The following is a 14,826-nucleotide window of genomic DNA, read 5'->3' on the forward strand; positions in this document are numbered from 1 at the left end:
CTCTTTCTGGCTAACCTCATGCTGCTCTTTAGCCTTTTTCCTCCTTTTCCCGCCATCCTAGACCGCCCATCTTGGCACTCCGGTCCAATCAGGAAGGTCCTGCCTCTCCCGAGCCCTTTCCTCTCCCAGAGGCAGGGGGCGGGGTTTCGGTCTTTTGACTCCACCTTCATCTATGCGGCACGGGCCAACCCGAACCGTCAGAACGAAGGGGCGTGGCTTTAAGTCCCCTCCCCCATTCTGGGGTTTATGGTTTGTAGGCGGGGAATCTGGTCTCAGAACTAGGCAACCTCTAGCAGGTCTCTGGGTCGGGCGGGTCCTCCCAGAGGTAGCAGCATGGACCGCTCTCCTGGAGACTGCCCCAGCCCAGTGGACCAGCCCTACGCTCCCTCCGAACCCCCTGACCAGCACCCCACTGCTCAAGCAGAGCTGGACCAGAGTTCTGGGAACCAACCTGCCGGCCCAGGCGCCGCGGGTGAGGCCTTGGCGGTGCTGGCTTCGTTCGGGCGGCGGTTGCTGGTGCTGGTGCCGGTGTACCTGGCCGGGGCAATAGGACTCAGCGTGGGTTTTGTGCTCTTCGGCCTCGCCCTCTACCTGGGCTGGCGCCGGGTCCGTGAGGAGAAAGAACGGAGCCTTCGAGTAGCGCGACAGCTGCTGGATGATGAGGAGCGGCTCACGGCGAAAACTCTTTACATGAGCCATCGAGAACTACCTGCCTGGGTGAGCGACCACCCTCAGTCCTCAGTGGAGCATAGTCCCCTTCTTGCCCCTTAGTTCTCGGGCTCTCCCTCCCTATCCTTAAAGTCAGCTCCCCATCTTGGGACGATGGGCCCCAGACTTTCTCCTTTGGCTCGCTAGCCTCTTGCTTGCAGGGACGCGCCACTCTTTGGACCGACTACCCACTACCCGCCCCCGCTTCCACACGCCCAGATCCCGATTCTTCCACAGAATCAGGACTTCTTCCTCTACGCTTGGGCAAGAGCAATAACATCTGGGGAGCCCGTCTCAGCCGTGGCTCTTCCTCCAACCAAACCGCTCGAACGCCCCTCCTCGTTTCTGGTGCCACTCACACTGCTCCTGGGCGTCCCTGTTCCCGTTGCCGCTCAGTGGGTTCCCTCCTCTTTCCTGTCCTCCCCAAGACTTTTTTTTTTTTTTTTATCCTATTTAAGGCCATAAGGTTCTCCCTTTTCCCGCTCTTATCCCGAGACCCTCCCCGGGAGCATTGCCCAGTCGAGCCCCCGCGCCCGGACGGACCCTCCGGCCCTAGCCTTCCAGCCTCAGGCGGCCTGGCCGCAGCGCAGCGGAGGCGGCTGCTGGACAAAGGGCGGGGGTACTGGGGGGAGGGTAGTGTGACTGCTGCAGTGCCCGCTGCTCGCACTCCACCGCCCCTGGCCGGCCCCACCCTTTTCCGGACTGCGGGCTGCGCCTGCTGGGTTGGGGCCAGGACCCTATTTCTACGCCCCCTCTCCTGTGGTAAGGGCCCCGGATGGCTTCTCTCAGGCCTTGCAGATGCCGAGCCCGTTACCCGGTCCTTCCCGGCCCCTCCCTTCCTGCTCCTCCCAGCAGAGGTGCCTGTCTGGGGGAATCAAAGTTGACACTAGGCAAACACAGCTATGCTTCCCAGACCCTGGACTGGGGAGGAGAAAGGGGGAGAAATGGTCCCATGGGACTTGTAGCCCAGGCAGCAAGAGTCTCTGTTCTTCCTACTTCTCATCATGGAAACTAGTTTTCCTCCTAAAGCAACTGCCCCTCCTCCCCCCCAGGACAAAGCACAGGTGTCCTTCCTTCCCCATCAAAAGAGTCAACACCGATTAAAAAGAGAGAAAGAAAACACCAGCCTGGGCCTGTATAGCTCTTCTGGCCCCTCCCTAACACAGGAGCCGCATCCTGCTTCACCTCTTGGTGTAGAAGCCCCAGTTCGAGGGGCAGAGGGAAGGCTGGTAAAAGGAACCAGGATTTACCCAATCCCAGGATTTCCTCCTCAAACTCTGATTTGTCAGGACCTCCCCCTCCGGAAAGAATGTGCCCTTCTCTTCCCTCCTCCTCCTCCTCTCTGCCCCAGCAGCTGTCATCGTTTCACATCCCTGAGCTATCCGCAGAGCAACTTTGTGTGGCTGACACTGTCAGCTCCCTTTGCTGAAGAGACCTCAGGGCCCCAAACCCTCTGGAGGAATGAATCCTCAGGACATCCCGGCCCCTCCCCCCAACCCCTGGGTGTGAGGAGGCCCTGTCACACTTAGGTTTCCTTAGTGAGCATCCACCTGGCATCTTAGTAGGAAACTACGGGCGGAGGATAGTGCTCCTCACTATCTCCATGTTCTCCACCTCCAGGTCAGCTTCCCAGATGTGGAAAAAGCAGAGTGGCTAAATAAGGTGAGGGTTCCTTGTCTTGGGTTTCGTTTTTCCTGAGGGGAAATGGGGTTCGCTCTCTTGCCAGACCCTGCCACGCTTCAAATCTAGCCTCCCCATGGGGAGGAGTCTGAAGGAACTTGCCTTTAGAGGGAAGGCAGCGCTCTCCTATGACAAGCTCCCTTTCCTCCCAGATTGTGGCCCAGATCTGGCCCTTCCTGGGCCAGTATATGGAGAAGGTTTTGGCCGAAACTGTGGCCCCAGCTGTTCGAGGATCTAACCCCCACCTGCAAACATTTACATTTACACGAGTGGAATTGGGGGAAAAGGTACGTGTGTAGGAGGGAAAGTAACGACAGGGAAGAGATGGGGCAGGGGAGATGGGTGGCCCAAAGGGGCCTTTCCCTCCCCTCAAGCATTCATCTCTGCAGCCACTGCGCATCGTAGGAGTCAGGGTTCACCCTGGTCAGAGGAAAGAACAGATCCTGCTGGACTTGAACATCAGGTAATGCCACTCACCATTCTTGCCGATTCCCCTTCCTGGTCACTCTGACTACTTCACTCCCCTTACCCACTTCAGCCTAGTACTAACCCTCTGTTCTCTTCCTCACCAACTCCCAGCTACGTAGGTGATGTACAGATTGATGTGGAAGTGAAGAAATATTTCTGCAAAGCAGGAGTCAAGGGCATGCAGGTGGGGCAGATGTCAGGGGCCTCTATAAGAAGCCTTTGCCCTAAGTTTCATTAGATATGGGGAAGTGGGAGGTTGGGAAAACCAAGGCTGGGGAGGTCTGGGAGGGAAAGAAGACCGTTTCTGAGGAAAGGCTTTGTTCGTCTCTTCCTGCCCCAGCTGCAGGGTGTCTTACGGGTGATCCTTGAGCCACTCATTGGGAACCTTCCTATCGTGGGGGCTGTGTCGATGTTCTTTATCCGACGCCCGGTAAGGGAAAACGTTGAGGGGGGGTAGGGAAGCGGGGGAAGCAGAGAGGCCTGGAAGCTACGGGGAATGGGGGAGGGAACTGACAAGTAGGCTGAGGGTCTGGCAACTGTTGGATGGGTGTGACCACGCCACCATATGCTCTGTCCCGATTCCCCTGCTCTTTGCTTCCAGATCCTAGATATCAACTGGACAGGGATGACCAACCTGCTGGATATTCCAGGACTCAGGTATGAAGGATTTATCGAGTACCTGCTAAGTGTTCCAGCCCTGGTTTGGGGGTTTAAGGGATACAGAGCAGTAAAAGATGCAGCTGGTGCCCTCCAAGAGGCTTCACCCTAGTTGGAGAGATCAGACAAATACCCCTGAAAAGTTTCATACTGTGATTTTTCTTCTGTGGGGGGACTGTGCATTTTGGTAGAGAATGAAGTGGGCTACAGACTCCTCAGCCAGGGCAAAGGGCGAAAGAAGAGCTGCGATGGCAGTGAGGAGACAGAGCAGTAGGTGGGAAATCAGGGCAGAAGAGAAGCAAAAAGGTATTTTCAAGAAAGGGCTTCCCTCTAGCTTTAGGTCTCTTGGTTGTGGGAATCACAGTTGGCGGTGGGGAAATATTGACACAAACACTCACCTCCTTTTCCACTCCCCCATTCAGCTCCCTCTCTGACACCATGATCATGGATTCCATCGCTGCCTTTCTTGTGTTGCCCAACCGATTATTGGTGCCCCTTGTGCCTGACCTTCAAGATGTGGCCCAGTTGCGTTCCCCTCTTCCCAGGGTATGGTCTCTCCCCTATTAGATAGATCCTTCTCTCGGGAACCCTGTGGTGCGTCTTTAATTTCTCACGATATGATTCCTACCCTCAGGGCATTATTCGGATACACCTGCTGGCCGCTCGAGGGCTGAGCTCCAAGGACAAATACGTAAAGGGCCTGATTGAGGGCAAGTCAGACCCCTACGCACTTGTGCGAGTGGGCACCCAGACATTCTGCAGTCGTGTCATTGATGAGGAACTCAACCCCCAGTGGGGAGAGACTTATGAGGTGGGAGAGCCAACGAGTGGGGCTGTGTCAGATGGGGGAGGCTCCAGGAGAGTTTGAGAGAATATGCTGATTGGATGATCTTCACACCTGCGGACCCTTATCCCTCTGTGTTCTTCAGGTTATGGTACATGAGGTCCCAGGACAGGAAATTGAGGTGGAGGTGTTTGACAAGGATCCAGACAAAGATGACTTTCTGGGCAGGTGAGACTCTGCCTGTGTTAGGATTCTAAATCCCCAGGGCCACCAAGGTGTCAGAGGTAATTATAATCCTTTTCCAGGCCTGGGAATCATATTACCATTTTCCTTCCCAGCCTTCCCACCCCTCATCCCCACCACGCACACATGCATATATATTTCCCGAGGGTAAGAAGGGAGTCTGAGATGTGCCAGTTATTTCTGTGTGGATGAGAAGCGGGCCAGTGAATGACGTGTTGCTAATTATAACACTCCCCTCTTTTCCCTTTCACTGCCATCATCACTACCACCACCCCCCAGAATGAAGCTGGATGTAGGGAAAGTATTGCAGGCTGGAGTAATGGATGAAGTAAGTTGAGAGAAGAGGAAGGTGGAGGGTGCTGTCCCCCATTGTGTAGACGGTGGTCGCTACATTGGTGGGGAAGAGATTGGGTGTGTGTATGATCTCTACTATACCTCACTTCTACCTTTCCCTCCAGTGGTTCCCTCTACAAAGTGGGCAAGGCCAAGTTCACTTAAGGCTAGAATGGCTTTCGCTTTTGCCAGATGCAGAAAAACTGGAGCAGGTAACTAACATTGAAAACAGGAAGCTAGCAGGGGAGAAATACATAGCTAGAAGTATGGGGGGCTGGAGGGATGAAGGTCTGACTACTACCACCCCACACCAGGTTCTACAGTGGAACCGAGGAGTCTCCTCCCGACCGGAGCCCCCATCAGCTGCCATCTTAGTTGTCTATCTGGATCGGGCCCAGGATCTTCCTGTGAGTGTGGCTTCTGAGGGCAGGTGAACAGGAAACCATGGGTGCAGCATTCCCACACTCTCCCTTCCCCCAGCCTGCTCTGCTTCAGTAGCAACAACATGTAACACAAGGGTTCCAAAGAGGGGATCAGTCACCTCAGGGGAAAGATTTTGTTTTTTTTAATTAATTAAATTTTGGCTGCGTTGGGTCCTCATTGCTGTGTGCGGCCTTTCTCTAGTTACAGCGAGCAGGGGCTACTCTTCGTTGCAGTGTGCAAGCTTCTCATTGTCGTGGCTTCTCTTGTTGTGGAGCACGGGCTCTAGGCGTGTGGGCTTTGGTAGTTGTGTCATGCAGGCTCAGTAGTTGTGGCACATTGGGTTTCAGTAGTTGTGGCTCGCAGGCTCTAGAGCACACGCTCAGTAGCTGTGGTGCACGGGCTTAGTTGCTCCGCGGCATGTGGGATCTTCCCGGACCAGGGCTCAAACCTGTGTCCCCTGCACTGGCAGGCGGATTCTTTTTTTTTTTTTTTTTTTTTGCTGTACGTGGGCCTCTCACTGCTGCGGCCTCGCCCGTTGCGGAGCACAGGCTCCGGACGCGCAAGCTCAGCGGCCATGGCTCACGGCCCCAGCCGCTCCGCGGCATGTGGGATCTTCCCGGACCGGGGCATGAACCCGTGTCCCCTGCATCGGCAGGCGGACTCTCAACCACTGCACCACCAGGGAAGCCCCTTTTTTTTTTTTTTTTTTTTTTTTTTAAATCTCATTAAAATACTTGAATCGGTTTTAGTGAGCTGTATTTTTTTTAAATAAATTTATTTATTTTTGGCTACATTGGGTCTTCGTTCCTGTGCGCGGGCTTTCTCTAGTTGAGGCGAGCGGGGGCTACTCTTCTTGCAGTGCACGGGCTTCTCATTGCAGTGGTTTCTCTTGTTGTGGAGCATGGGCTTTAGGCGCACGGGCTTCAGTAGTTGTGACACGTGGGCTCTAGAGTGCAGGCTCGGTAGTTGTGGCACACGGGCTTAGTTGCTCCGCAGCATGTGGGATCTTCCCGGACCAGGGCTTGAACCCGTGTCCCCTGCATTGGCAAGTGGATTCTTAACCACTGCACCACTAGGGAAGTCCCGTGAGTTGTATTTTTAAATTATCTATTTAATCGATGTTTTCTAACTATTTGTATAAAGTTGTTCGTAATATTCTCTTACAATCTTTATTTATTTATTTATTTATTTTTGGCTGCATTGGGTCTTTGTTGCTGTGCGCGAGCTTGGTCTAGTTGCGGCGAGCGGGGGCTACTCTTCATTGCACTGCACGGGCTTCTCACTGTGGTGGCTTCTCTTGTTGCAGAGCACAGGCTCTAGGTGCACAGGCTCAGTAGTTGTGGCTCGCAGGCTCTAGAGCAGAAGCTCAGTAGTTGTAGTGCACGGGCTTAGTTGCTCTGCAGCATGTGGGATCTTCTCGTACCAGGGCTCGAAACCGTGTCCCCTGCATTGGCAGGCGGATTCTTAACCACTGCGCCACCAGGGAAGCACCAGGGGAAGGATTCTGATGACAGCTCTCCTTCCTTCACTGAAACAAAAACAAAAACAACCAAGATAGTGACTTCTGAATTCTACCCCCCACAGCTGAAGAAGGGGAACAAGGAGCCCAACCCCATGGTACAGCTGTCAATTCAGGATGTGACGCAGGAGAGCAAGGTGAGGGCCAGGACAAGGATATCACTGTGCCAGGTGTCGTGTGTGTGTGGGGACAGGAGGAGGGAGGACTGTTCTTGGGATGAAGTGTTCCCTTTAGGATGCCTGTAAGAGGAAGGGTTTTCTGGAGAAACAGGACTGGGACTGTGGCGTGTACCTTGATCACATCCTGCACATCTCCAGGCTATCTATAACACCAACTGCCCGGTGTGGGAGGAGGCCTTCCGGTTCTTCCTGCAAGACCCTCGAAGCCAGGAGCTCGATGTGCAGGTGAGAGAATCACCTATCAGTCCCTCCTGGATACCCTATTCTGTCTTCTCAGATCTGCACCATTTCTTCTCTCCATCTTCTCCTTTGATCTCTCTTTTCTCTTCTTGTTTTTTTTTCGGCTGTGCCGTGTGGCTTTCGGGATCTTAGTTCCCTGATCAGGGACGGAACCCAGGCCCTCGGCAGTGAGATCACAGAGTCCTAACCACTAGACCGCCAGGGAATTCCATGATCTCTATTTTCAGTCCATCTACCTAGACTCTCCACCTCTTTTACTCTCCACGGTTCCCCACGTGTCTCTCTAGAATCATTTTTATAACTGAGAATTGTGCGCTTAAAATGAGTGATTTTTGTGGTATGTAAATTATGCCTCAAAAATTATTTTTTAAAAGAAGAGAAGGGGACTTCCCTGGTGGTCCAGTGGTTGAGACTGTGCTCCCACTGCAGGGGGCACAGGTTCAATCCCTGGTCGGGGAACTAAGATCCCATATGCTATGCCGCACAGCCAAAAAATAAACAAAAACCCTGTTAAAAGAAGAGAAGAACATACTGAGCACCAGCTAGACACCTAGCCCTTTTTTTTTTCTGGTTTATTTTTATTTGATTTTAATTTTTAATTTTACATTGGAGTATAGGGTTAGCACATTGTGTTAGTTTCAGATATACGTCAAAGTGATTTAGTTATACGTATTCATATACCTATTTTTTTTCAGATTCTATTCCTACATAGGTCATTACAGAGTACTGAGTAGAGTTCCCTGTGCTATACAGTAGGTCCTTATTGATTATCCATTTTACATAGAGTAGTGTGCATATGCCAGTCCCAGCCTCCCAGACGTCTAGCCCTTTTAAGGTCATAGAAAAAGCACAAAACACAGTATCTGCCCTCACGAAGCTTACTGGCTAGTTTCAGAGAGGAGACAAACATACATAACCATCTAAAAATGATTCAACATTAATCACTGGGAGTAAAATACCCATAGTGTAGTGCTTAGGATGTAGCCAGAGGAAAGTACAGAGGCTGGAGTAACTAGAGAGTCTTTGTGAAGGAAGTAGGATTTTCAGAGGGCCTAAAGTATCAGTAGGATTTAAATAGGCAGAGAAGAGCAGAATGAGAACTTTCCAGGTAATGAGACCAGAAAGAGCAAAGGAGGAAGGGACTGTAGAGTGGGCAGAGGACTGTAAAAGGATGGCCTGGAGTGGAGCAAAAGGTTTGTGATTGGCACAGAGAGAATGGAGCTGCAGCTGTGTCATCATTTCCGCAGTCTACCTCCCTTTTCCCTAATCCCTCACTCCATCCCCTCCTCCTGTGCCTACAGGTGAAGGACGACTCCAGGGCCCTGACTTTAGGGGTGTTGACCCTGCCTCTGGCTCGCCTGCTGACTGCCCCTGAACTCACCCTGGACCAGTGGTTCCAGCTCAGCAGCTCTGGCCCAAACTCCCGGCTGTACATGAAACTGGTTATGAGGGTACGGAGGTAGAGGGGAAGGGCCTTGTGGATTCCTTGTGGTGTGAAGAGTAAGCAAAGGGGATCCTCTACGATGAAATGAGCTCGTGTGTCTGGAAGCATCTAGCAGACGCACAAAAAATGTTTGTTGATCTAACATGGTGTCTGAGTAGGGTGAGTGTGGAGTGAACCCCCTAGAGATAAGCAAAGCCAAGGCAGGGACCTAGTTTCCCTGTCAGAGCCCCTGCTCTGCCCCCACATACCTTGCCTGCTGGTGGCTAAATGCACTGCTTTGATTTGACAATCACACTACCCTTCCCAGCTCTTGTACTTGGATACATCAGAAGTACGCTTCCCTGCTGTGCCTGGTACTCCTGGAGCTTGGGACCTGGACGACGAGAGCCCCCAGACAGGCAGCAGTGTGGATGCCCCACCTCGACCCAGTCACACTACTCCTGACAGTAACTTCGGGACGGAGGTAAGTCTGTATCTGGAAAGTACTGGAGTCTGTTTGCCCACCCTGCGTGCACAAAGCCTGTTTCAGGATTGGGTCTGACAGTATTCTCTCTTTGACTGCCACCTGGTGCCCCATCTGTCCCTTTTGCAGAATGTGCTTCGGATCCATGTATTAGAGGCCCAGGACCTGATTGCCAAAGACCGTTTCTTGGGGGGATTAGTGAAGGGGAAGTCAGACCCCTATGTCAAACTAAAGCTGGGAGGACGAAGCTTCCGGAGCCGTGTTGTTCGGGAAGATCTCAATCCCCGTTGGAACGAGGTCTTTGAGGTCAGAATTGAGGGCTAGGACTCTTCCCAGTCTTGCCCCATTCCTCCCCCAGCTCTGAGAGTGGTCCAAAAAACTTCTGGGGTTCAGTTGATTGGGGGAGGTGTCCAGTCATTCTGAGAAGAAAAGGAAAGGATCCCACTATTTTCTCCCACTAGGTGATCGTCACATCCATTCCAGGCCAAGAGCTAGAGGTTGAAGTTTTTGACAAGGACCTGGACAAGGATGACTTTCTGGGCAGGTGAGGTGGGGGTGGGGGGTGGGGTGGCATCCAGCGGGGAAGATGGGCTGGGCCTCTGTAGACCTTGGAGACAAAAGACTTGGCTCTTGACCATAGACCTTAATTTTAATCTTTCTCCTCTACAGGTGTAAAGTGAGTCTCACAACAATCCTAAACAATGGCTTCCTTGATGAGGTGAGCATGGAATTAGAATCAGCAGTCCTTCCTGATCTTGATGCATGATTCATTCTCATAGTCCCTGTCCCCACACCCCCAAGTCTTAACCCTGCCCACTCCCACAGTGGCTGACCCTGGAGGATGTCCCATCTGGTCGCCTACACTTGCGTCTGGAGCGTCTGACCCCCCGTCCCACTGCTGCTGAGTTAGAGGAGGTAAGGAAAGATGCTGGAGGAAGGAAGGGACCCAAGATGGGTCAAGGTAAACTCTTCTATGAGCTTTTAAGGCATATGCCAGGCCCCAGAGTGTCAGTTACCACTCCCCAGCTCCCATGTGTCCATCCCCAGGTGCTGCAGGTGAACAGTTTGATCCAGACTCAGAAGAGTGCAGACCTGGCAGCGGCCCTGCTCTCCGTCTACCTGGAGCGGGCCGAGGATCTGCCGGTGAGATACGCTCCCCACGCCCCATAGCTCCCTGGCCCTTCTACATCCCTCAGGTTTGGATGCTCCTAGTGTATTTGGAATAGTAAATTCCTAATTCCTCTCTCCCGGGGTGGTGCTGGGGTGGGAAGAATTTTCTGTTGGAGGCCAGGAGGGTGAGAGCTGTCAAGTGATAACGGGAACATGGGCCACTGGCTGTGGATGTAATTTGTGAGGCGAGGGGGGAATCTGCCTAACTGTCCAAAGTTAAGACTAACGTTCTCTTTCCAGCTCCGAAAAGGTACCAAGCCTCCCAGCCCTTATGCTACTCTTGCCGTGGGAGATACTTCTCATAAAACTAAGGTATTAGGAAATGCTGCAGGACTAAGAATGGGAGGGATGAGAGGCGTAGAGGAGAAAATGTCAACACTGATCATACCCCTCATCTCCACCAGACTGTTTCCCAAGCGTCAGCCCCTGTCTGGGATGAGAGTGCCTCCTTTCTCATCAGGAAACCAAACTCTGAGAGCCTGGAGTTGCAGGTACCGTAAATTCATTCTACAAACATTTTGCAGATTGCTGTCACAGGCCAGGCACTGAACCAGGCACAGGGCATTCAGAGATAAAAGATGTAGTTCTTACCTTTTTGGAGCTCACACTCTTCTTTTAGGAGAAAAATAACCATAGAATACTTCCTGACTGATAACTGCTGAGGTAAAGGCAGTGTAGGGAAGAAAGGAGGGGTTCTAACTCAGACAAGGGAAAAGGTGAGGTAAGAAAGATAGTAAGAAAGGCATCCTTAGCTTAAGGGTAAATATGCCCTGACCAAGAAAAGAAGGACAGGAAAACTCTTAAGGCTGAGAAGGGAATGGAGGAGAAAGAAGGCAAATTATACATTATAGAGGCAGGAAAGAGCACGATCACAAAAAAATTATGCTAAGAATTTGGATTTTATCCTAAAGGCATAGGGAAACATTTGAAGGAATGAGAGGTGGCATCCAGATTTGCATCTTAGGAAGATGGTGTTGACATCAGGGTAAAAAAATGAACTGGAGGAAGGCAGCACTGGAGGCAGTTAGGTCACTTAAGAGACTGTTAGAGTAATTGAAGCGAAAACTGACAAAGGCCAGTGTTTGGCGGTTATTTTGACATGGAGGGGGAAGAGGAACAAAGAACACCTAGGTGTTAACTCCTGGGGTTTTAGTGTGGATGGACAGATAAAGGTGCCATCGCCAACACCGGGCAGGAGTTTTTGAAATTGAGATCTCTGGGGGCTGTCCAAGGGGAGACAGCCATCTGGAAGGTAGATCTGTGGCCCATTGTGGTGTTCCTCCCTCTCCCTCTTTGAGCATCATGAGCAAGCAACAGGTAGCAGCTGTAGTCACAAGCGTGAGTGAGACCTCTCAGGGCGTGTGTAGAGTGAAAAGAAGACAAAGGTTGGACACGCTGGGCGCTGCAACAGAAGGGCAGATGGAGGAAGAAGAGCACCGACATGTAGCCAGGGTGGTGGGGCGCTCCCCGGAGAGAGTGGGTTCCAGAAGCCAAAAGAAGAGTGTTTCAAAAGACAGGAAGCGGTCAAATGTTACTGAGAGGTAAAATTAGGTGACTGAAAACTATTCACTGACTTTGAAAACTAGGAGGTCACTGATGACTGGAGCAACTTCAGTGGCTGGAATGGAGTAGAAGCTAGATTTCAGTGGGTCGAAGGGTGACCGACAAGTGAAGAGGTATGGGAGGTGGGGAGAGGATGGGGGAAGGTAATACAGGAGTGTTGACCTTCTCTATATGGAGTAAGGAGTCAAATAACCTTCCAAAGTTGATAGAACAGTAAGTAGAGAATTACATGAATAGAAACCAACAGAATGTCAAATAATGCGACTATTAACAACACTGGCAGAGGTAGAGAAGAGATGTAAATGAGCTCAATTTGTCATCTTGAATAGCAGGGCATCAGTAGATATTAAAGTTGGCAAATTATGAAATAGAGATATAGACATATTAGTTAGAATTATGCCAGAACAAAGAAAATAGGAAGGGCTCATTACATTTGGAGTATGGACATGCGGATAGGATGGGCAGGAAACAATTTAATTCTATTTTTACTGTTCTTTTTTCTACCCTGTGCAGGTATTACTGGGATAATTTGTGAAAGCTTAGGAAGTAAAGATAGTACAGTCTACTCTGGTTAAGAAAGGGAAGCAGGGAAGTGGGACCAGCAGCAACTATTACCATGGCTCCCCTGCGCTTCACGAAGGGGAGTCTCTCCAAAACCACTCAAGTGTCCAAGCATTTGGACCTGGAATGCCAGGATTAAATCACTTCTCTTTTTTTTTTTTCTCCGGCCTCGCTCTGCAGCTTGCGGGATCTTAGTTCCCCGGTTCCCCGACAGGGGATCAAACCCGGGCCCTGGCGGTGAAAGCGCCAAGTCCTAACCACTGGATCGCCAGGGAACTACCTAAAGAACTTCTCTCTTGACGGCAGTCCTGTTGCTCCACAGGTTCGGGGTGAGGGGACTGGCGCATTGGGCTCGTTATCCCTGCCCCTCTCTGAGCTCCTCGTGGCTGACCGGCTCTGCTTGGACCACTGGTTTATGCTCAGCAATGGTCCAGGGCAGGTGCTACTGAGAGCACAGCTCGGGGTGAGTGCCAGGAGACAGTGGGCAAGGGGAGGGAGGGCGGCAGCAGAGGCCCGGAGTGGAAGGACTCTGCGCGCTGCTTTCTCGTCTACCCAGATCCTGGTGTCCCAGCACTCAGGGGTGGAAGCTCACAGCCACAGCTACAGCCACAGCTCCTCATCTCTGAGCGAAGAACCGGAGCTCTGGGGAGGATTCCCTCACATCACGTCCTCAGCCCCAGAGCTCCGGCAGCGCCTAACACACGGTGACAGGTAAAGCACTGGGACAGAAAGATGGGACTCAGTCAAGGATATAAAGGATAAGCTACAGACTCCCGAGGCACTACCTCCTCCCACCGCTGTCTCTATCTCTCCGCAGTCCCCTTGAGGCTCCAGCCGGGCCTCTGGGCCAGGTGAAACTCACCGTGTGGTACTACAGTGAAGAACGCAAGCTGGTCAGCATCGTTCACAGTTGCCGGTGAGACTCCATCCGTCACATCCTCCAGGTTCTCCCCATCCCTCCCCTCACGTTGCCTCATCACCTCCTTCCTCCTGTCACAGGGCCCTTCGACAAAATGGACGGGATCCCCCCGACCCCTACGTGTCACTGTTGCTACTGCCAGACAAGAACCGGGGTACCAAGAGGAAGAGCTCACAGAAGAAGAGGACCCTAAATCCTGAATTCGATGAACGGTCAGTCAGTGAGCATTCAAGTGAAGAGATGGCAGCTCGGGAGGGCCCCTGCCCCTAACCCCAGTCCCTCCTCAGGTTTGAGTGGGAAATGCCCCTGGATGAGGCCCTTCGGCGAAAGCTGGATGTCTCCGTGAAGTCCAGCTCCTCCTTCATGTCAAGAGAGCGTGAGCTGCTGGGGAAGGTAAGAAGAGGGCAAAGGTGGACCAGGTAAATGCGAGAGTTAGAATTTGCTGGTGGAAAGGCTTGTAGTCCCTGTTAGGGAGTAAGCACCCTGGTGACACTACTTTACAGATGTACTTTACTACCCAATTACCTCTGCACTGGTTTGGGACCAGAAGTGTGTCAGGGTAGGACGTGGTCTTTGGAGACATCAAAAGTAACATCTCACCCCTACTATCCCCCAACACAGGTGCAGTTGGACCTCTCTGAGATAGACCTTTCCCAGGGTGCAGCCCAGTGGTGAGTGTCTGATGAGCTGGGGATGGGCCTGGATTCTTAAGTAGGAAAAGTCCCAATCATAGGAGGGAAAAAGGATGTAACGCAAGCTGAGAACCACTGATCCTCTGAAGTATAAGAGCCCTCAGATCTTGGCTCATTTATAAGGGGACACAGAAGTCATCTTTCTACCTGAGCCCTCTCTGCTTGTTCCCACAGGTATGACCTCATGGATGACAAGGACAAGGGCAGCTCCTAGGAGCTGGAGGTTACCAGCCTGACTGCTCTGTCTCCTTGCCTCGCCTCTCGCTGCATCACCGCCTCAATGTGATGAGCCTAAAGGTTGGGGCCCGAGGGCAGAGCCTGCACCCCTCAGCCCTCTCACCTCCCAGGCCCATGCTAGGGCCTTTGCGTGACCAAAGAGGAGGACCGTACATTACCCTTTACTGCACGGCCTTTATCCTTCTGGGCTCCTGGGGCAGGGATGGGAGCTGGCTATTTCCTGCTCTGCCTGCACATTCTCCTTTCTGCCCAGCTCCTCAGGGCCTTCTGTGTCTGTGCCTGGCCACTGGCAGTGGCATTAGCTCATGCCAAATACAGCTTTTTTTTTTTTTTTTTCCGTACGCGGGCCTCTCACTGCTGCGGCCCCTCCCACCGCGGAGCACAGGCTCCGGACGCGCAGGCCCAGCGGCCACGGCCCACGGGCCCAGCCGCTCCGTGGCACGTGGGATCCTCCCGGACCGGGGCACGAACCCGCGCCCCCCCGCATCGGCAGGCGGACTCTCAACCACTGCACTACCAGGGAAGCCCCAAATACAGCTTTTT

At 52.4% G+C, this 14,826-nt stretch overlaps 1 protein-coding gene across 2 annotated transcripts; it reads left to right on the top strand.

The window, feature by feature from the left end:
* Window positions 1-318: 318 nt before the first annotated feature.
* Window positions 319-14,260, top strand: ESYT1 (extended synaptotagmin 1; the record flags this gene model as incomplete). 2 transcript variants are annotated; one of them, XM_079715063.1, is made up of 31 exons in its annotated part: window positions 319-717; window positions 2,329-2,370; window positions 2,541-2,675; window positions 2,778-2,851; window positions 2,968-3,040; window positions 3,197-3,286; window positions 3,458-3,513; window positions 3,936-4,059; window positions 4,148-4,324; window positions 4,443-4,525; window positions 4,820-4,868; window positions 4,999-5,085; window positions 5,188-5,280; window positions 6,881-6,952; window positions 7,133-7,219; window positions 8,536-8,685; window positions 8,986-9,141; window positions 9,271-9,447; window positions 9,603-9,685; window positions 9,811-9,859; window positions 9,967-10,056; window positions 10,189-10,284; window positions 10,552-10,623; window positions 10,716-10,802; window positions 12,758-12,898; window positions 12,992-13,146; window positions 13,253-13,351; window positions 13,435-13,566; window positions 13,642-13,747; window positions 13,976-14,025; window positions 14,221-14,260. In XM_079715063.1, the coding sequence occupies 31 exons, from the start codon at window positions 334-336 to the stop codon at window positions 14,258-14,260; spliced, it is 3,309 nt and encodes a 1,102-aa protein (XP_079571189.1). The 2 variants fall into 2 exon arrangements, with proteins under 2 accessions (XP_079571189.1, XP_079571188.1); XM_079715062.1 differs by having other exon boundaries at window positions 334-717; window positions 5,188-5,284; window positions 6,855-6,952.
* Window positions 14,261-14,826: the final 566 nt, after the last annotated feature.

This window comes from Hyperoodon ampullatus (genome assembly GCF_949752795.1).
Source record: "Hyperoodon ampullatus genome assembly, chromosome: 11".
In the NCBI taxonomy this organism is placed as follows: domain Eukaryota; kingdom Metazoa; phylum Chordata; class Mammalia; order Artiodactyla; family Ziphiidae; genus Hyperoodon; species Hyperoodon ampullatus.